A 22,657-nucleotide genomic window follows, 5' to 3' on the forward strand; every position below is an offset into this window, starting at 1 on the left:
AATGGTAACTTTGCATATACATGTAATCATTCAAATTTTAACTATTTGTATGAAAAAAAAAGAATATTTGAAATTTTGAATTGCTTACTAATTGTGTTTAACAATTGATAGAGGGAATATCCGGACCAATCAAGTCTTCCTTGCAACTGAGTCCTATTCCACAGGATCCAAAGAAAAACAGTTCTTTTATCATACACTCTGAAAGGATAGTTCAAGAATGGCCCGAGTACAATATATCACTTCCTGTACCCAGTGAATTACACCTGAAAAACCTGACAACAGTGACTGTCAGTATAGATTATCCTTCTGAGAGTGTCACAGATTCCTATCTTAAACTGTATATGCCATCAAATTGTGAGGATTGTGAAGATTTCGAAGGTAAGAAAAATTTCATTATGGTGAACTGAGATACTAGTATTGCTTAAACTTGATTATTTTTCTATTCTTGATAAATAAGACCTGAGAAATATGTGAATTGGTAAGAATAATGAATTCAATAATGGTTTGAAAATGATAAGGATTACGGTTTAGAAATTTGTTGTAAGTTGCAATTTTGTTCCACAACAAATCATCAGCGTTGTTTTTTTTTCTTTACACAGCCAAAATGTCGGTTGTGAGTTTTAAGATGATGTCGTCATCCAGCCTACGTGGAAAGGACACCTATCTCAGCGAGACAAGGACACTTGAAAATAATGCAGCCATGTTTCTGTTTGAAGACGACAAGACAGACCGTGTTTCTGATTCTATACAATTTACTGCTATTTCAGAATTGTTGGATTACAGAGGTAAAATATTTATTAATTATTGTAATTGAAATTAAACATTTTAGTAGGCCCTGCTACAAAGTGAGATTATACAATGCTTTCATCCTAAAAAAAACCTTTATCCTCAGGATTTCAGAATGGAGACATTCTTGAGGAAGCAATTGGGTACAAATTCAAGGATGAATTCATCTGGATAGGAAAAACAACCATAGGTGTAACAGATGATCAGGAAAATAACACCCCTGATTTAGAGATAGCTATGACAGAGTTTTCTACTTTTGAGAAACTAGGAGAGTAAGTATTCATTCTTTAATTAGATTTATCTACTTAAACTGCAATTTATGGTGAAATATCCCCCAAATCAAAATCATCTAAACATGGTCCCCATAGTTTAACATTTATTTTGGCCTTAAATTACGTCCAAAAATGAATATGCCCAACAATGACAATGTTTGTCCTTAAGCTTTGAGTTAGAATTCTTGTAGCTCACATTTTGGTGTGGTATACGGTTTTTGCAATGTTCAGTGATTTTGTTGATACTGATTATGAAAAACTGAACAGATTTTGATAACACTATATCCAACTCCTTGTTGATAATCAAAAAGCTTCGGTTATTGCCTTTTTGAAGCAAAGAAATCATCAGAATTCATTTTCTGAGTAATGAAACGTGTCCTTATCCTCTGTTTCGCTATTCAAACAAGGACTCGGGTTAGCAGGAAATACCAAAGACTTTCAAAGAAGCAACAATGGGACTTCAGAATTAGGGAAAAAACTCTTAACAAAAGTCTCGTTGAAGCAGGTCTCAAAGCACACGAGACGTCTTTTACAACCAAATTTAACACGAAATTACGTTAGAGTATGCCAGGATTTCTATGTGAACAACAAAGGATACACACATCATTTTGTCCAAAATCAATCAGCCTTAAGTTGTATTCCTTTTATTGTAGTGTTACTCAGAAATTGCGGACGAACTTGGATCACAGTTTGAATTCCACAGGAAGTGCTTATGATGTCATGGTGATTTTTTACTTTCCACCAGAACTACAGTACGTTAGGTACTCACATTATCTTCAAAACATTGTAAGAAAACCCGAGACCACCATCGACGTAGAGGGAAAGACAGTTAAATTTAATGTACGTAAGAAATCTTATTTTAATATTTATCAGTTACTCACCAGTACTTTACTAAACAGAAATTTTCAACCATGGTTTAATGTGGCATGCCAGTATTTTCATCCAATTTTACCAATTCATGTGTCTTCTATATTTTCTCTCAGTCGTTTCTTGCATTCATAGTCCTGTCACTTTTTATCTCAATAGATTCCACGGATGTCCTTTGCACACTCCAGCAAAATCTATTTTAATATCTCCTACAATGTAAACACCTCGGCGTTAGAGGGACAGCGGTTCTTCAGTATCGTTTATGAAGTGGTGTTCAAAGGATGGAATGACACGGACGACAAAAGTACAGCTTTACACGCTCTGACATTTGTTCAGGGTGAACCGAAGAAAGGTATTGAAAGTATTCAAAACGTTTTCAAATTTATTTCAATGTTTTCACCACTAACTGTTTAATGAAGATGTTTTTCTTACAAAGATGAAGCATTACTCTGTCAATGTCCATGGAATTCCAAACAGAAGTGTGTTTGTTGCAAGCCTGGCCAATGTCTTTGTCCAAAAACTAAAGACCCAAAAGTTTGTGGACCATGTAAAAATCCATGCGTCTGTACCAACGAAATTCAGTGTATGTATTTCAATATACAGATTTATATCATAATTCAAACACGATTGCTTCATTCGTAGAATTCATATGCATTGGTTTTCAATCTCTTCTTTAGGGATCAAGAACATTACGAAGCTTTCATACGAAGATGCGACAATTGTCTGTAATGATCTGCCAACACAGGGGAGGTATATGCTTGCTATATTTTATTTTTAGAAAATTTAAGGCCGGCATAAAGTTTTTTAATTCAAGGTGGCAGGGAATTATTGTGAGAAAGATATGTGTTTCCGAAAATCTTTTCAAAAATAAATTCTCCAAGAATTATATATGCTAAATAAAACTGGGGAGACGGTAAAAGCAGAGTCAAAGATAATAAGAAAAGGTAAATTTTTAGCTCACCTCAACAAAGTTGGGGGGAGCTTATGTGATACCCTCGGCGTCGGTGTCGGCGTCGGCGTCGGCGTCCCAGGTTAAGGTTAAGTTTTTTGGAGCAGTTTTCTTTTTAATTACTTCTGTGTCCTATACTGATTAGACATGCATGGAAGATGGTTTTAGTGTGTTTTATTGTACCAGACAAAGTTTCAGATGCTGCAATTTCAGCAAAGGAATGACCAGGTTAATGTTTTTGGAGCAGGTTAACATTTTTGGTGCAGTTTTTGGTGTGGGTTTCATTTCAAAGTAACTATAAGCCCTATGTTGACCAAACTTGCATGGATGATACATCTAAGGATGCATACTACCGGGCTTGCTTCGGATGCTGAATCTGACCTACATTTTCCGGTTGAGCGAACAGGTTAAAGTTTTTGGTGTAGGTCTCATTTCCAAGGAACTATAAGACCTATGTTGACCAAAGTTGCATGGATGATACATTTAAGAATGCACACTACCGGGCTTGCCTCGGATGCTGAATCTGACCTACATTTTCCGGTTGAGTGAACAGGTTAATGTTTTTGGTGCAGGTTTCATTTCCAAGTAACTATAAGCCCTATGTTGACCAAACTTGCATGGATGATACATCTAAGGATGCATACTACCGGGCTTGCTTCGGATGCTGAATCTGACCTACATTTTCCGGTTGAGTGAACAGGTTAAAGTTTTTGGTGTAGGTTTCATTTCCAAGTAACTATAAGACCTATGTTGACCAAACTTGCATGGATGATACATCTAAGGATGCATACTACCGGGCTTGCTTCGGATGCTGAATCTGACCTACATTTTCCGGTTGAGTGAACAGGTTAATGTTTTTGGTGTAGGTTTCATTTCCAAGTAACTATAAGACCTATGTTGACCAAACTTGCATGGATGATACATCTAAGGATGCATACTACCGGGCTTGCTTCGGATGCTGAATCTGACCTACATTTTCCGGTTGAGTGAACAGGTTAAAGTTTTTGGTGCAGGTTTCATTTCCAAGTAACTATAAGCCCTATATTGACCAAACTTGCATGGATGATACATCTAAGGATGCATACTACCAGGCTTGCTTCGGATGCTGAATCTGACCTACATTTTCCGGTTGAGTGAACAGGTTAAAGTTTTTGGTGCAGTGTTTCATTTCCAAGTAACTATAAGCCCTATGTTGACCAAACTGCATGGATGATACATCTAAGGATGCATACTACCGGGCTTGCTTCGGATGCTGAATCTGACCTACATTTTCCAGTTGAGTGAACAGGTTAAAGTTTTTGGTGCAGGTTTCATTTCAAAGTAACTATAAGCCCTATGTTGACCAAACTTGCATGGATGATACATCTAAGGATGCATACTACCGGGCTTGCTTCGATTTAATTTTAAGATGCTGAATCTGACCTACATTTTCCAGTTGAGCGAACAGGTTAATGTTTTTGGTGCAGGTTTCATTTGCAAGTAACTTTAAGCCCTATGTTGACCAAACTTGCATGGATGATACATCTAAGGATGCACACTACCAGGCTTGCTTCTGATGCTGAATCTGACCTACATTTTCCGGTTGAGTGAATAGTTAAATGTTTTTGGTGCAGGTTTCATTTCCAAGGAACTATGAGTTCTTTAATGACCAATCTTGCATAGAGGATACATCTAAGGATGCATACTTCCAGGCTTGCTTCGGATGCTGAATCTGACCTACTTTTTGTGTATGAGTGAAAATGTTAGTTTTGATGCATGTTTCATTTCCAATAAACTATGAGCCCTATAATGAGCAAACTTGCATGGATGATACATCTAAGGATGCACATTAATGGACTTGCTTCGGATGCTGAATTGGACATACATTTTTCAGATAATAGACAACGTAAAAGTTATGGTTGCAGGTCTATTACCAAAAACTGTAAGGCTTATATAACATTGTGTAAACCAAACTTGCACAAATGCTGCATCAAGAGATGAAGACTCTCAAATTTGCTTCAGATGCTGGATTTTCATTACATTTTCATGAAGAAGAAGTAGTTTAAATTTTTTATGTAGGTCTATTTCAAAGTATCAGATCAAAATTGCTTTTAAAAATGTTTTCATTTTTGGAATGTATACTTTTTGTTGGTTAATTGTGTGACTTTGCCTTACTTAAAGACAACATTCGTTGAGGTGAGCTCTGTAATCTCTGATTACCTATGTTTAGGTATTCAAAAGAGCGATCAATTGGATGTAGCAAAACGATTCAGAGAAAGGAACCTCAAGGTGCGTAATATGACATTTCGCTTATAAATTTATAGTCTGTACATAAATAGTTTTGTCTACACCTATTGAAATCATTCTAGCATTTTTCATCTTAACAATCTATACTTATTTTATAATATTACATGCTTGTTTCTTTCTGTACTTTCTAGTTTTATCTCCCTTGGTATCGGCAGTGTTAGGTATTGATAAGGAGACCGGGTTCCTTTATGGGATCAGTAACAATGGTAAGGGTTATGTTTTGAGTGAGGACGAAGGGACGACATGGATGTCAATACCACCAAATGTTTTCAACGCTTCCAAGTTGAACTCGGCGGATTTGAAGTAGAAATGCCATTGAATGGTAAATTTATAACACTGTCAATTGTGGAAAAGCTTAATTCTATGTCACATCTTTACCTTTAAGATGTACTTGTGTTCTTAAAATAAACTTTCTAGATGAAAAAGTAAACGGTTTCTTCATTTTTTAATTTTGACCCTTTAATCTTCTGATTATAGTTTTCAAAGTAACTTATGTTTAAGATAAGTTAAATATTCCAAACTGAACTATGTATAATTTTTTTCTGCCTATGCATTAAATTATGCAAAAGTAACGAAAATATCTCACTTATTAAATGCACAATTTGTTAACAACTTTCAAAACTTATGCGATTTTACATCTTAAGGACAGATGATACAAACAAATTTTTTCTTTGAAAAAGATTTAATATCATGTCACAAGTTTAGAAAAGTGGATGGTTCTTAGATTTTGTTCTCTTAAGAACTGGAATATGAAAAATACTTGGAAAATATTAGTAATATTTCAATGAAAAATCAAATATATACAAATCACATTCAGTAAAGGTTTACAGGTGAAAATAAATTTCGGAATATCTGTAAAAAGTGAAAAATAAACTAGAAAATATACCAAGCCAGGTGAATCTTATTAGGAAAAGCGAAATGGTAAATATCAGCCTATGCAATATTGCTTATTTTTGGTCATTTTGATCTTCCTCTTAAAATTCATCTGGCTTGGTATATTTTTCTAAAGTTTATATTACACTTTTAGTGCCAAAATAACATATTCTGAAATAAGTTTTCACTTGTAAACCTTTATTGAATGTGATTTGTCTATATTTTTTTTCATTGAAATATTACTTATATTTTCCAAGTCTATTTCATTTTCCAGTTCTTCGGAAAATGAATTCTAAGAACCATCCACTTTTTTAAACTTGTGACATGATATTAAAACTTTTTCAAAGAAAAAAGTTGTTTGTGTTATCTGTCCTTAAGCACATATGTTCATTCATGCTTATAAGATGAATCTATTCCAAAATCAGTCAAAGGATAAGCATAACATTATATATACATTTAAATATTAAAAAAACAAAAAAATACATTGATCAAATATATACCTAATATTTCAAACATAATAACCAATTATAGAATATATTGACAATAACAAATGTACAATAAACAAACCAATATTTTTTTGCATCGAAAACAAGAATTACTAGTATAAACAATGGCACAACAAAGCAAAGCATCCTTCCAGAAATTTTCAATCCCGATATATTTCCCTCCACTTTGCATTAACTCACTCATTCTCTTACACTCTCATAAGTGCATTACAATTACTCGTCCAAATTTATTTTTGAGAGAGTAAAGAAAAGAGTATAATCAAAGGTATGTGTCTAGATGATCTAATCTGTGATAGAATAATCAATATAATGAGGATTCACTGAAATAAACATATTTCTACAAAAAAAAACACCCATATTTATAATGTAAATAAAACTTATATTGTACAAAATAATTCATTCGAAGCTCACTGATACATCTTTTTGTAAATCTATATAAAAGTTTCACACAGAAAACTGTATTTTTATATCAATCTCCACATCAAATTAATAGATCAAATCTTTGAAAGACGTTTCGTCTCCTGTTTCTTCTCTTTCGGTCTTCAGTATATTTCTTATGTCTGGAAGTCTGAAAAAAAAGGTAACTGATCAAAATTAAGTAAAGTAAAGAGGCACATGTATACCATATGTAAAATTAAGTGAAATAAATGTTAACATGATTTAAAAAAAAATAAATTACCATTGTTGGTTGAACTTACACTGCATATTTCTTTAGTTTTTCCTTTTCCTCTGGGTTCAAAAAGTCATCATTAATTTTGCCTTCCATGACATCTTTTGCTAAGCGTTTCATAAGGAAATCTGAAGTTTTCTTTAATCTTTCACCCAAAGGATTCATGTCCCTCTGGGCGGACGGGGGTCGTTTACGTGGTGGCATTTGATACTTTTTGTTGGACATGTCCAGCGGATTATAACAAATGTTATCGTGCATCGAGAGAAATAGTGGGATATAACACATATAATCCAGAAATGAAATCTGGAAAATAAAGGACATGTAATGTGGTTAAAAGAGTTACAGCAAATGCAAAAGAGCAAAAAATGGAACATTGTACATCTACATGTATTTGATATTTAAAATTTTATTCTAACCTCGCCATATCTCGATGGTTCCAACTTTTTCATGACAAATTCTTGCTGTTTCCAGTTGAGACCACCAGCAATAAGTTCTATTTTAAGAGAATCGGAAGTGACGTAGTTTGTGTCCCGATAAGAGGGAATATTGTGATAAAACATGGCTTTATATAATTCCAACTTCCGTTCAACATCAGCCAGGTTGCAGATGTCTAGCAGATGCTTGCTTAATTCACTGAAATAAAAAAAAAACGATGAGAAAATTTTGTTCTTGTATATCAACATTATATTTTTATTTAAGCTAGAATTTCATGCGCTGAAAAATATTAAGCTAATGAAAATTCTGTATTAAAGAATGCTTTTATTTCTCGTATTTCACAAATAGTTATATCTTAATTTTTTTTTACAATACATATATGAAAAAAGTTGAACAACGTTAAACATACAAAAAACTTTTATTTTCAAACATACAAAAAAAATCACTTTAAAAATTCATGTAGTTGGGTAGACAACACATTGATAATAATTTCAATGGATGTTATAATGTCATTGCAAACTTTTCAAGACCACTAAAGTGCAAAAGGTATTTATCTTACTCCATATTAGTGACTCGTTCGCAAAGAGCAGTGATAACAGCAAACATCTTAAAGGTCACTTGAGATGCCTCATCGATGTGAAGAACCTGTAAATATTGACAAAAATTGTATAAAACAAAATCAATGCTAAACATGTCTGATAATTTAATTGCTTGTATTTTAATAATCTGTTCAAAAAGTTATATACCTTAAAAACATAATCGAGTTGTTTTTCTGTCATATGCTGCAACATTTCAATTCCATCTAGAGCCATCTTTGCATCCTAAGAAGAAATAAAATTGTACATGCATTTGTCAGAAACCAATAGTCCAAGTACGTAGTGGTAAAATTAGCAAAATCCGAAAGTAACTGAAGGGTATATTGACTCTCTCTGTTTCATAAAAAAAACTAGATCTTTCAGGCTTAGTTGTTGAGATTATTTTTTCCGAGAACTTTCCAAATGTCGTCTAGGAAAGGATAAATTTGAAATCATCTGATACAAAATGTGTTTGGTGCCTTCTAAGTGGGACAATTAAACCTAATCTTATAAGTTATAATCAATTAATAGAAATACCGTCAGTTGAAAAGTTTGAATTGTACTGAAAATGTAGTACACACAAAAGGGAAACCGAGGAGTAAACCATATTCCAAAGTTCCCAATTTTAGCTCTTGGAGAAATACTAGACTTTACTTTTAAAACTGAGAATGAACATACTGAAGAGTTTAAAACTGTATCATAGTCTGTGTCCTCCACAACAAAGGCTTTAGCGTAGTTGTCCAGATTCATAGGATCAACCAGACGATAGTGGTTTAGGAAGTCAATCGAAGAATCTACAAAAGAAATACAATAGTCAAATCAAAGTCATCAATAATCATTATCAGTGTGATTCAGTCTTAATGGCACAAAGATGTTATACTTACCTCTCTCATCTAAATCTAAAGCTTTGTCTTCTCTGAGCGTGCATGCTTTCAGAATTCTCTCGAAATGCTGTCGAAGAGCTGATCCTCCACGTTTAAACAAAATGTTGACACGCCTTTTCCCAGAGACTGGACAAAAGGTTTGGAAAGAAAGTATACTTGAATCTTCAGTCATGACACTCCCTAATGCTTTAGTAGTTTTTTGAGTAATGCATGAATATTTGTTTTAATTTTATATTCATCTGAAGAAATTTTATATTATACTAAATCCATATGAAAAAAATTAATAAAACTTGTTCTGTTTGCAAGATATATGCGTATTATGTTATTTTCTTTATATTGTCAGTGTATTATGAAAATGCAGTGGTACACACTAGTTGATAAATCAAGGTCCTCCATATCCGCCAGCTGATCGTCTGTCATGTCTGGATCAAAATCTTTTACGTCTTTTGTCCCAATCACTTCACCACCGTCAGTCACTTGAATGTCATCTCCAAACAGTTCCTAAAAACCATGGATCGAATTGAACATGGAATCTTCATGAAGAACTATTGTTAACGCTTTTAAATTTCGTTATGAACAAGGAAATCTCAAAATGATACCTTCAACTTTTTGGCAATCTCTTTTTTCGATAAATTTGGATCGATGCCAAGTTTTCGCAACGTGTCTGCATCTAACTCATTTACGTCAATCTTTTTCTTCTTAGGACGTAATTTACCGTCTGCCCCTCTTTCCATAACTGGCGACTTTGCTCGTTCTTTAATAAATATAAATGAAAAATGGTGTTTTGATAATAATATGAATGCATTTCTATAAAAAATAATCGTTCAACTGTTTATAATTAGAGATTATAAACATATTGTTTTTTTCTTCTGACTTTATTATTTTGCTTCTGAGGTTACAAAACATTGAAACCAAACTCCAACAAATTGTAGGAAAGCATACATTTTTCTAAGCGGTTAAATTTCTTTTAATCTGATGATACAGGGCATTTTAATCATTTACATTTGTATATAAGTTTTCAAACCTTTTTCTTCCTCTTTATCCTTTTTGTCAGCGGCATTTTCAGAGGCATCGTCAACAAATGTACTTTCTCCTCCTGTAGGAATATTTAGAAGCCATTTCAACACCCCTATGGATTCTAATCCTTGATATATATCTAGTGGCATATTTTGACATTGAATTTATACTAAATTAGATACTTTATATTCTCTTATTTGAAAAGACAATAAATACCTAAAGTTGAACCTTCGTTCGTTCCTCCGTCACCCTTAAAGAAAAATATCATGTTTATTCAAAGCTGATTAATATTCTTTTTAAAGGGTTTGTTATTTTAATCTATAAAAAATTCAATTTGAATTAACATAATTATGTAATCCTTGTGAGAAGATCCTTCATGGGATACCAAGAACGTATAAGTATACTAAGTAAATTAGTGTATACATACAATGTTTATTGGGTTTTTTTCTTTTTAATTTTTTTGCTGCTTACCCTTTTCCCCTTTCTGTCTGTAAAACAAATATTTTTTATTATTAAATCGGCGTTTAAAAATATCAAAATATCATATGTACGAGTAAAAAAAAAAAACGAATTGAAGAATTTTTTTTCTCTAAAATATAATACTGATAGATACAGAAATAAAATCCAGAGGATCTCGATGCTGTGATCCCTTATACTTTCCAATGACGTGATATTTGTATCAAGGAATTTACCTGTTGAGTACAACTTGCCCTGTGGAATGGATGGAAGTTTATTTAGCATGGTTTGTTCACGTAGGACCCTACGAGGACCGTCCCCTTGGCTGGACTCGCCACTGCCTACAATAAAACACATCAAGATAAAGGGTGAGTATTATAAAATACACCAAGTTTAGTCCATCAGAAATGAAGTAAATATAGGACCAGTACCTCTTCTGCTTTTATCTTGTTTACTATTCGCCCACCTAAGGAAGAGAATACAAATAAAAGTGACAACCTCAGAGAAACATTTGAATAGATAAACGTCAATGATTAAAAATCAGCTAATGAGCATATAAAAAGTTCTTACGACTCATGACTCAATCCTATTTCTCTGTTGTCTATCTTTTGATTATGACCTAAATCACGAGGTGGACCTTTCTCATATGTAACCATGCTTTTTGGGCGTTCTTTGGGTTTATCTTTATCAAGAACGGTGCTGGCCCGTCTCATTGAGGACCGCCTGCTTCCCACACCGAGTTTGTCCGTACCTTCCCGCTCCTCCGCCTCTTTCTCCTTTCGAAGTTGTTCTAAACGTTTCCTAATATATTTTAAAGTAAAATTACGCATTGATTCGCAGGGTAATTGTCAATTCAATGAATATAAAAAATGATAAATTCTGTTTAATAAAATTCGAGAAAATTAATTAGATTGTTTGTCATCGTTTATTTAGACCTGATCTCAGAAAATAATATCCTAACTCTTTTGACTTACTGTTCTCTTTTCTTCATGATTTCATCATATTTGTCCCCATACTTTTCCCGTCGTCTTTTTTCGCGCGCTGCTCGCCGCTTTTCCTTTTCTCTGAAATAAGCTTCTTTTTCCTCTTCTGTCATTTTTGACAAATCCACATTATCGTCGGTTGTAGCATCGCTAAAATCGTCTTGCGTCATGTGAGAAGCAATCCTTTCCAGTCCCTCACCTGCAAGAAAAATGACTCAAGTGTCAAGCGTTTCCTCAAAGCCAAAACACAAGATGACGATTAAATTTGGAGTTATGAGAGGGTTTATTACAAAATAATGAGACTGCATTGAGGGTAAACTGCTCCAATTGATTACTTTTTCTTGTCTAATTGTGGTCATAATTAGGAAAATATTGCAAATTGATTCTTTAGAAAACTGGGATATCAACAGAACGAACAGAACGGCAAAAGTTCTCTGTTACAGAATAGTTAGATTACACAAAGTACTTATTTAAACAAAATGTCAGGTATATTTTTGAAGTTAAAATTTATCAATCAATGAAGAATCAAAATACATATATCAGTGTTAAATATGTCTAAAATAAAGCATAACCATCAGTTGGTTTTTGCTTGGAGATCTTAGTCTGGAGTATAATTATAAATACACTGTTAACGTGTCTGTTGCATTCATTACCCGGCCATTTTGATTTCTTGATGAGGTCATCTAACCCTGCTGTTGATATATCGCCTATAGACCCGATTCCTCGCCGTTGTAGAGTAATATTTTCATCATTTAGAACATCTTTTACGTGAGCTGGGGGTTCGTTACTGTAATTAAATTTAAACAAATTGATGAAAATAATAGTTATAAGGGAAATATAAAAGCATTTGTAATTTTTTAATTTTACAAAAGTTGATCGTTTAAAAAAATGCGTTAGAAAATATATCTCAGAACATGTACTTATCAATGTCTTTATATAATGCATCTACATAACCCTTTTTCATTTACGTACCCTCCTTCAATTGAACCTGAAACAGAAATATTAATATTAGAGTACATAGTAGAGCAATTTTATGTAAGGAATTTACTTCTCCTAATTGAGTAAAGATATACCTCTTCGCGTGCGCACAGAATCCGCATCACTCGTGGCTTCTCCGAGAACAACCTTGTCTCCGTGTCCTATCACTTTTCCTTCGGCGTCTCTTATACGTTTTCTTCTGACTTCATACCTAGTACCACCTTCGCTGACTTCACTTGCGTAACTATAATCACTATCTGACTCTTCTGTTGTTTTAGTTGTTTTGGTGACCTCTCGATTCATGCTTCCTCGATCTGTGTCTCCGCTGTGGTACGATTCACTATCACCATATGTACCATCCGCGTTGCGCTTGCGTCTGCGCACATGTCGTGTACCTCCAGCGCTGACAACGCTATAATAGCTGTGGTCACTATCAGATCCGTGTTCTCGGTCACGTCTACGCTTTCGACGTCTAGCTTCTCCGTCCTCGTCTTGGCTACTGTGATATGATTCGCTGTCACCGTAAGTGCCGTCTGCATTCTTTTTGCGCCTGCGCACATGACGTGTTCCGCCAGCACTAACAACACTTCTGTAGCTGTAATCGCTGTCGCTATCATTGTTTCGTTTCCCCTTCTTGAACGCCGCCTTCTCCTTACCGGTAAGTTCTTTCCCTTTCTTACCCCCACCTTTACCACCTGCCCCTCTTTTTCCTCCTTTTCCTCCATCAGATCCCGCTATACTTCCCCGTTTCCTTTAGTTGAATATAGAAAAATATACTTTTCATAGATGTGCAATAATTTTTCTTGGAATTAACATTACTAAACATATTTGAAGATCCTTCTAGAACAAAGGATAATATCTGAATTAAATATGAGATTTTTTTTTATCTTAAAGACAAGAAGGCTTCAGTGCACACATGTAGGTAAGTACAATTTTGTTTTTGTTTTTTGAAATATTTTAGAAAATAATGCTGTCTATTCACATTTGGTCGATAATTATCAATTCCTTTAGATTGCATACTTTCCCACATTTAAAAATATTACATTATTGAATGCAAATGTGTAAAAATATCTTTGTAAAACTAAATAGGTTCAAATTTGGAAGTACATAAATATAATGTAAATGTTTATAACAGTTTGATAAATTAAAGTCAACAAATTAATTTGGTTGCATATAATAGCAAAACAAATACGAAAATAAAATAAATCTTAAAATATCGATATCTATATCTTGGTCTATATTTATTGACTTGTTTTGATTTTAAATGGGCAATTATTAACTCTCAAAAGAATAAAGAAATTGTTGACTTTCAATTTCTCCCCTTTTTCCATCACGCTTAGAAATCTGTTTATTTGTATTACTTTAAAGGGCATCATTGAGAAACCTCGAATGAAAAATGAATCTTTATGCCGCTATATTTATTATTAATATAAATACCGGTAGAATAAATTATTTCCATGACATTTTTCATAAGTTTATATCATCTTAATTTTGGTATTGTGTTGAGAGTTAACAAAATATATTATTTCTTTGAATTTTTTATTTCCATAAAAACATAAAAAATAAAAACATTTTTTAGAATTTTGAGAGAAACTCTAAAAACCAAACAAAAATCATTTCGAAAAAAAGTACATCTAATTCATTATTCATTGATTATAGAAGAAATTAATGAAATAATTTCGCTTTATAATGCAATGGATCTATTACTGGGTATCAACCTGGATAGATCAGTTAGTAAAGCACCAGACTTTTGGTGCAGGGGTCCTGGATTCGACTCCTTGATCAGTCAAACATATTTTCCTTTTCTGTTTTAGGTCTTTTTGCCGTTGACCACCCCTAGACTTGCAAATGAGCGCCCTTCTAGGGCTAATATGAACTGGGATTGAGTCTTTGAGGGTGGGGGCATATTTTAAAAGAAGGGAGAAATGCAATTGTTTGAGTCAAGGATATTGAAATTGTTCAAACTGAGACTGAATCTGGTTGAAATTTATTGATTTATAAGCTTAAAGGTAAGTAAGCTTAGTAGCCGTTATTAACAACAATAATGTAATGTAATGCGCCTGCAATGAATTACGCCGATAGAATCTGTAAAAGAAGTACTTGTCTTCCTAAAAAGTGTTGATCATATGTGTAAAGTTACATCTTTAAAAACAATAAAGTATCAGAGCTTAAAACTCAAGATAAAACTATTTTAGTATATGTATTTTGTTCTTATGATAAACAGAAAAATATGAAGAAACAAAATGATGTTAGGTTTGATTTCAGAGACCTTTTTTAATTATTCAAAAAATATACATATTTCGTGAACTCTAATTGACTGCATATCTCTTAAAATCGACTTTACTTTTGCGCTAGACTATGTACTATGAAGTCATTAATTGCGTCATTATCCTCAAACCCTAAAATGACCAATTACTTATTTTTTCTCAATATTTCGCATGGACTAACCTCTGATCCGAAATGTTCAATAATATAATGAAAGAACTATTTTTGGAGATTACAATCCATGTTTTATTTTCTTTACAGAGGGGTGGGCTTATGCTTCATTTTTTGCTTAATTTACTCAACCCATTTTTTCCAAAAGTCAAAAACATCGCAAATAATTGCACTCTCTCTCTCTCTTTTTAAAAATTATATTGGTTTTTAAATTGGAACATGAAGAATTGATCAGTTAATTGGAATATAGATAGGTCATTTTATGGATAAAATAAACCTAGCTCTTTGATAATGTATGTTAATTTAATTTTGGTTGTAACGCGTCATTTGATTGGATAAATAATAAAATACATCGTATAAGCTCAGTTGCCTACCTCACAATGCCATAAGTCAAAAACGTATCAATCCGCTTGACGTTACATACTAAAAATGCTTACAATTTAAAGGCATTTTCGAAGGAAAAATTTTCTTATTTTTTACACCTAATGATGGGTTATGGAATAAATTTCATAGGTACCCGTGTTATACTGTATAATCTGGCTTGGAACATTTTACGCTTTTCTATAAACCGCTTCGCTGTTTATAAAGCGAAAATAGCACCAATCCAGGTCATACCAGTATAGCTTGGGTATTTTAAATTCATTCCTTAATTGATAAAACATAAATTAAAAAAGATTCTATCTGCATTTATTGCAAGTGTGTTTCAGTACAATCGCTATAGAGAACATTTTCAATAACTTTAGTTTAATTTCATTTTTTGAGTCATATTTGTGCTAATATTAATAAATGGCTAATAATTCTTTTTTCTTCCATTGAATTCATAGGTGCACATGTAAGAGTGAACAACAAACTCTAGAATAGTTTGTGATTTTCAAAGATTCTTAAGCTTAACAAATGAAGAGGGTGTCAACAGATTGGATTATTGGGAAACAGATTTACATGTAAGCAATGACACTTCTAAGAACAACTTACTTTTTGAGCACTTTGGATTCTCTTCGTTCTTTGGCACCTTTTCCTGCTAAACAGTAATACAATAAATTTGGTACCTTTCTAACAATTGGTTGCAAAAAAACTCATTAGTCTGGACAAAATAAGGAACTCAGATGTTATTTTAAAAATCTTTTAATAGCATAAACATGCAAAAACAACATACATACATGTACATACAGAGCTTCTAAATCATTTATTTTTTATCAAACTGTTACAAAATTAAAAATAAAACATTCAGCCTTCTTCGGTTATATTTTGATTAATATTTGGCACCAATTGGAATATTTTTTTTTCTACATTTCTAAGTTATAATACACACAATCTTTTTTTAAATTAATCTCTAAATGTTCCTAAATTTTCTTATCTTTAAAAATGTATTCATGAGATTCAAATATACATATTTATTTTTAATAGTACTGAATCAAAATAAAAATGAAACAGAAGCTAAGGGTTGGTTAGCAGGCAATGTAAACTGTATCAAATGACAGCCTAGGAATGGAATGCATTTATTAGTCCTAACCTTTCGCTTGGCGAAATTTACATTCTGGTTGAGTTGTCAAGAAATCAACTCATCTAACTTTTAAAGAGATATCACAGAGAAAACAAATAAAGATGGAAATATATAACAAAATATTCGAAGGACAATGTTTAAATTTGTGTAACGCCTCCTAGTTGTTTTCCTTCCAAAAATGCTTAGAAATCAATGAAACACTACATACCCTACAAACAAGATACATAATTAATCAGAGCATATTTACCCATATGAAATTTACATTTAATAATTTAGTTCCTTATTCAAACCTCATACATTCATATAAAAAATGAAACTGAATTTTTGGTTGAAAGAAAGTGAAATATTTCATACTTAGGGATTAACTTAGAAAATGTTATAAAATTTAACAATGATTTGACAAATGTTAATTTGCTGATTTGTATACATAGTCAACTGAAAGACTGTCTCGTGTATAAATAAATGAACAATTGAAGATCATGTCAGATATGTGTCTGATGGGATGGGGCTGATCTTCTTCAGTAGACCAGTGCTGGCTGCGGCGTCTCTTGAGGTTTAACAACAGCTTTCTCTTCAAAGATGTTGGGTAAACTAAGTAAGAAAATGGTAAGAGTTAAATAATAAGCAAAGGAGCCTTAAATTTTTAAAATCTTATTTCTTTGAACCATTTATATATTAAACTAATAGTATTTCAAGTATATCATGGCTTAATTAAAAATTCCTTTCATTTCCAAACTACTTATTCACACTTCACTTCAGCTACTTACTGTGTTTGTTTGTTTGGCGATATGCTTGAATTATCTCTATAAATGAAAGTCATAGATTTTGTAATATATTGCTTCGTTCGGCAATGTGTTAAAAGTCTCTGATGGAATTAAGAACTTGAATTATTCTTATATAAGTTTTACTTCAAAAAGTTAAAAGATTAAGAAGAATATATATCTTTTATTAGGGCTATAAAATCAATAAAATTGCTTTTCTATTAATCTCAAAATGTTTAAATTAAATTAAGTATTAAATGTTATATTGTGTTTTCATGCTTTGCAAATAAGCCAGTATAATTAATTTTATTTCTTTGACTTGCATGCAAAAAGAACTTTCTAATTTGTAGAGATAAGACACGCTGAAATGAAGTATGAAAATTTAAGGTTAAGTCTCTTATTTACAAACAAAACTAATGAAATGTATTCTAGAAGAATGCGCAGTTTTTCATTAAGGAAGAAGAAATAATTTTGTTCCTATATATGTTAGTGAATTTTAAGAAAACAAACTTCTTATTATTAGTAAGATCTAACACAAAAAAACTACTCAGACATAAAGCTTTCCTTAATAGTTTACCAAGATTGATTTCTTACAGCATTTCTTAAAATGAAAGAGTCTACAGCAAGTGCTTAAAAAATACCTTTTACATCTTACAGGGCCGTGATTCAAACAAAACGAAATGTAGTAGTCTTTAAAAAAATTGTATAGTTTAAGAAAATAATTCTGATATTCACATTTTGAAATATATTTTGTCTAAATGAATAAGTAAATAAATAAAAATCATAAAAGAAAATTTACGTTTCTAAGGAATATCATAGCAAGTTTGATTCGTGCGACGAAAAATTCCATTTTTAACCAAGAAAAAATTCAAATAGCTTGTAAGTAGAAAACTTTACATTATAAAGCTTTGGTGTTTTATGGGTTTCGTGAAATTGATCACTGTTTATAAATTAAGGATGAAAAATCTAAACTTGAAATTTCCTGTTCCTCAATCTTTGGTTGGTTATTCAAAGTCACAAAAGCGGGTTACTTCATGCCGCTTAATGTACATACGTTGCATACTTATTCAAAAGTTCCACTTTCTCCTTAGTTAACTGATCTTTGTTTATCCGCCCCTCGATGAGATCTTGTGCTTGTTTCTTTAATTGAAAGGTTGACGTCTTTTTCAGAGGTTGATCGGGTGGATTCATATCCCTCTGACGGTAAGAGCCAGAGGGTTTCCGAAGCTTTTTGTCAAATTTTGTGTCAGACATATCAAGTGGATTCTCACATATATTGTCATGCATGGACAAGAACAATGGCACATAGACTAAGTAATCCAAAAATGACACCTGAAACGTCAAAAAGGAATAAATTTTACCAACAGTTGTCTGTATATTTCCTCAATATACTAGTAAGAAATATACCAGTAGTAGAACTTGCCTATATTTCTTATAGGATTGATCATTAGTCAAAATATTTACAATTTCACAGAAATTCATTTATTTGGCGGTACAATTATATTTAAAAATGTGCAATGACAGTTTGAATTTCATTTTTAATTATTATTTGGAAAATACCTTTTGCTGAACTTTGATGTGACTATACAAAACATGTTTAAAGGGAACATATACATTGACATTGTTGATCTATCGAGATATATCCTCCTACAGTTTTCAGAAGAAAACCAGATTTGCTGTTTCATTGACAGCTTGTTTTTGGGTATAATTGTGTCTTTCCTGTGAAATAACTTACAAAAGCAATAGTTTCTCAAAGAAAACGCAATCATTATACCTCCATGAATATATTTGGTTGTAACCGCTCCATAATGAACTCTTGTTGTTTCCAGTTTAAGCCACCAGCTATGAGTTCTATGCGTAGAGAGTCTGCCTTTATGAAGTTGGTATCCCTGTCAGATTCAATGTTGCAGTAGTACATAGATTTATAAAGCTCCATTTTCCTTTGAATGTCGATGAGATCACATATCTCTAGTAAGTGTTTACTAAGCGGGCTGCAACAAAAATTAATATTGACGTAGTTATTCGTATTCGTATCTTATTTTCTCAAATATTGTGTTTTATTGTAATATACAATTGCTTTAAGATTTCTTCTGTTTCAAAGATAAGAAAATACGTACTCCATTGATGTCACACGCTCGCATAACGCTGATACTACTGCAAACATACGAAATGTTACTTGAGATGCGTCGTCCAGATTGAGAACCTATATAAAAGAGAACATGATCATTAAACGTAAAGTTGATGACGTATAAGTAAAGCATGTACAGATTTTTTTTTCAAAAGTATTTAAGTGAAAAAAAGGGTGCTATTTTTTTAATTGTTGACACAATTTTTTTAAATGGAAAAAAAAACTTTGTAAACATGTTTATGTCACGTTTTGAATAAATGGACTAGTACATTCGAACGATTTTATTTAATTGAAAAAAAATGCTTTGCAATTTTTTTTCCTGTTTTGATTTGACAAACTATTTCCTTTTGTGTTTGGCGTCAACAACATTTAGTTTCTTTAGAGAAGTTTGTGTAAGCTTGATTACTGCTTTGCATTGTACAAGTACACACCTTAAGTACGTATTCCAACTGTTTATTTGAAATCTGTTGGATACTAGGTACTCCTTCTAATGCAGTTCGAGATTCCTGTTGAAAAAGATGAATGTGTTTATACTTTAATTTTTAAAGTTAATTTAAAAGAATTAAACATTTTTCATATAAATTTAAAATACGTAAAGTACATGCATATATAGAATGTAGGCGATATATAGAATAGTTCAACTTTTAATGTTAAAGTGCTTCACCTGCAATAAACACGTACCCTTAACGAAATTTTCATTTTTAATTTCTTTTCAATTTTCTAGGAAATTATGATAATTATGAAGCATGTTATGTTGAAGTTAAATTATCGATTTTACGACATCGCAGAAGAGGTATTTATTGAATTTATTAAAAACCTAAGTAATCTAGCTATAAGCTGCATGCATGTTCAAGTGCATTAATTCATGAAACCGCCGATTGCAATCACATTAATTTGTGGTTATTTAAATACAATTTTATAGGACAGGTAACCCCTAGTTTTACTGCATTCAGAAGGCACTTTTCTCATTAAATCACCAACCCGACGATTTTTGGAAATTCTCTAAATAAAGTAAGTAACCCCATTCAGTGAATGTTAATTACTTCATCAAGAACAAAGTCAAATAAAGTCATACCTTGTAAGTTAACACTGTGTCCCAGTCTCCATCTTCCACAACAAAAGCCCGGGCGTAGCCGTCTATTTTATGGTTTTCCACTAGTCTGTAGTGATTTACAAAATCGATGTCTCCTGTAGGATGAAAGAATATCGTATACATTAATTATTCTGATATTACACACTGTCCAAAATTAGAAAATGTCAAATCATTTCAATTTGGGGGGAAAATTCAGGGCTGGTTTAAAATAAGCCTTTTGATGGGATATAACTTTGTAGATAAAAATATAATTTTAAAAGATTTAGTTCAAATATAAATAATTGTCGTAGTTAAGGAACAAAATTCAGAAAAAATTGAAACCCAAAGAAAACTGATTTCACAGAGGAATAAAAATGTCAATAAATCTCACAGTTACAGCAAATCTAACATGTTAATTTAAATTAAGAAATATAAGTGAAAGAATGCTAAGAAAAACAAACTTGTTTGACATAAAGCTATTGGACAGACCTGTTTCGTCCATTCTGTTGTAGTCGCCTTTTATGTCGGAGTGTGCTATGATCTTCTTCATGTGTTCTATCAGTTCTTGTCCTCCCTTCTTCAGCTTCACATTGACTCGCTTTGTTCCAGTCACTGTAGAAACATCAGAAGATGATTGACTTGTGTCAAAATACACAACAAAATTCATTACATTCTTCTTTTTCCTTCTGTAAGCACTCCTTCTACTTTGAAGACTCATTTTGCTTTTTGTATGTTGTCTGTTGCTTAATTTCAGTGAATGAAGTATATGTGGTACGTCTCTTTACAAGAAAATGGCAAGCATTAAGTCCTTTCAGGGATACTTAAAGTAAACCCAACTGATTTTAAGACATGTAGTCATTTAACTTTGCACAGTATTTGACGTCTGTGATTTGGAAAAAAATATCTTTAATTTCATCTAATCCGATTTTATTTCTATAAGAATTCTACACTGTAGGACTGATAATCGTACTGCAGTGCAACTTCTTCTGGGATTAGCTTTATTAAGCGGTTCATTTTTTCTTAAGGGGCTAGACTATGACCTTAAGTTATGTTACTTCTAATAGCAACTGAATTGTATAGTATTAGTCACCTAGATTTTGTTAATCAGCGACGTCACAATCGAGGGTGAAATGAACTGCACTTTCGGTCATATAAGAAACGTCAAACGCTTGGAGTGGCTTGCTAAATATTTTCGGATGCTACATATTTTTGGAGAGGCCAATATAATTTTCAAATATAGTTTTTCAAACAAGTAACAAGACTTCCTGAAAACATTTTCAGCAATATTCACAACCAGACTCAAAACAGCATATTATGTTAAGAATTGTCAAATGAGGATTGAATTTAAACATGTCTCCTATCCCCCTTGATATATGAGTTTTTTTTAAAAAGATATACTGCTTTATATTTTTGACAAAATTTATATTTTATTTAAAAGTGAAATAAAAACGTTTCTTAAGTTTCGAGAAGAAATGCACCTTAACAAAAATGTCCAGGTACTGGGAATTTTCCAGAAATATGTATGTATTTTGATTGCAACTTTAACCGATAAGGCATTTGACTATTACACATGGATTATAATAAAAAATTATTCGAAACAAAAAAATCTTTCTTTCTTTTTAAAGGAAAGGGGTTTTTAGAATAAACATCATACTTAGCGAAAGATTGTACTAAAACGTGTGACCAGTGGATATAACTATGAAACAAAAAGGACATAAACATTGAGTCATGAAACCCATTATATATAATGAAGATGATAAAAAAAAATAATTTGTGATATTTTGTACAATGTATCTCCTATTTCGTTCATCACTTTTCATCATTCCTAACCAAATTGCAATTTCACCCTATGTGCAACATCTGTTTCTAAAGAATCTAAATCGCAGATTTCTGATATTGAATGCAGCATTCGTGATTTACATCTAATCTTACTAAATACACAAATATTGACATTTGCATTATTAAATTAAATCAAGACATTTAAATGACTATTAACTATCCAGTGCACTAATGCATGCCTTTATGATAATGTTTCCATTATTCAAAGTAAGACGAGAAAGAAGAGTTTAAAGAACCCTGGTTAAAGAACTGTGTATTCTAATTTAACCTACATGTTTCCACATCAAGGTCACTGTCATTGGCAAGGTCATCCGTATCGGCGTCGCTGGAGTACTCGTCTGCATGCTTGGTCCCGATTTTCTTTTTACCGGCTGTGATATCAA

At 32.3% G+C, this 22,657-nt stretch overlaps 2 protein-coding genes across 2 annotated transcripts in view; one reads left to right on the forward strand and one right to left on the reverse strand.

The window, feature by feature from the left end:
* Position 1: 1 nt before the first annotated feature.
* Positions 2–5,507, forward strand: LOC134259809 (uncharacterized). Its single transcript, XM_062742415.1, has 10 exons — positions 2–22; positions 114–378; positions 600–785; positions 893–1,058; positions 1,712–1,898; positions 2,085–2,277; positions 2,362–2,508; positions 2,603–2,675; positions 5,084–5,142; positions 5,292–5,507. The coding sequence occupies exons 1-10, from the start codon at positions 2–4 to the stop codon at positions 5,465–5,467; spliced, it is 1,473 nt and encodes a 490-aa protein (XP_062598399.1). The 3' UTR covers positions 5,468–5,507.
* A 1,408-nt stretch (positions 5,508–6,915) lies between these two features.
* LOC134259828 (uncharacterized) overlaps positions 6,916–22,657 on the reverse strand; it is a 34,912-nt gene continuing 19,170 nt past the window's right edge. Inside the window, exons 14-33 of the mRNA XM_062742428.1 lie at positions 15,946–15,988; positions 12,633–13,288; positions 12,532–12,547; positions 12,213–12,346; positions 11,551–11,758; positions 11,147–11,377; positions 11,008–11,042; positions 10,813–10,917; positions 10,592–10,608; positions 10,337–10,370; positions 10,128–10,199; positions 9,703–9,857; positions 9,475–9,604; positions 9,104–9,229; positions 8,898–9,013; positions 8,391–8,465; positions 8,204–8,289; positions 7,626–7,842; positions 7,238–7,512; positions 6,916–7,107 (exon numbers count right to left, since the gene is read on the reverse strand). Of these exons, the coding sequence (XP_062598412.1) occupies positions 7,026–7,107; positions 7,238–7,512; positions 7,626–7,842; positions 8,204–8,289; positions 8,391–8,465; positions 8,898–9,013; positions 9,104–9,229; positions 9,475–9,604; positions 9,703–9,857; positions 10,128–10,199; positions 10,337–10,370; positions 10,592–10,608; positions 10,813–10,917; positions 11,008–11,042; positions 11,147–11,377; positions 11,551–11,758; positions 12,213–12,346; positions 12,532–12,547; positions 12,633–13,288; positions 15,946–15,988 (2,813 nt within the window). The 3' untranslated portion in view covers positions 6,916–7,025. The remainder of the gene's footprint in view (positions 7,108–7,237; positions 7,513–7,625; positions 7,843–8,203; positions 8,290–8,390; positions 8,466–8,897; positions 9,014–9,103; positions 9,230–9,474; positions 9,605–9,702; positions 9,858–10,127; positions 10,200–10,336; positions 10,371–10,591; positions 10,609–10,812; positions 10,918–11,007; positions 11,043–11,146; positions 11,378–11,550; positions 11,759–12,212; positions 12,347–12,531; positions 12,548–12,632; positions 13,289–15,945; positions 15,989–22,657) is intronic.

The sequence above is a fragment of the Saccostrea cucullata genome, unplaced genomic scaffold (genome assembly GCF_032062105.1).
Source record: "Saccostrea cucullata isolate Sc308-1 unplaced genomic scaffold, CSIRO_AGI_Scuc_v1 ctg1850, whole genome shotgun sequence".
Lineage (NCBI taxonomy): Eukaryota > Metazoa > Mollusca > Bivalvia > Ostreida > Ostreidae > Saccostrea > Saccostrea cuccullata.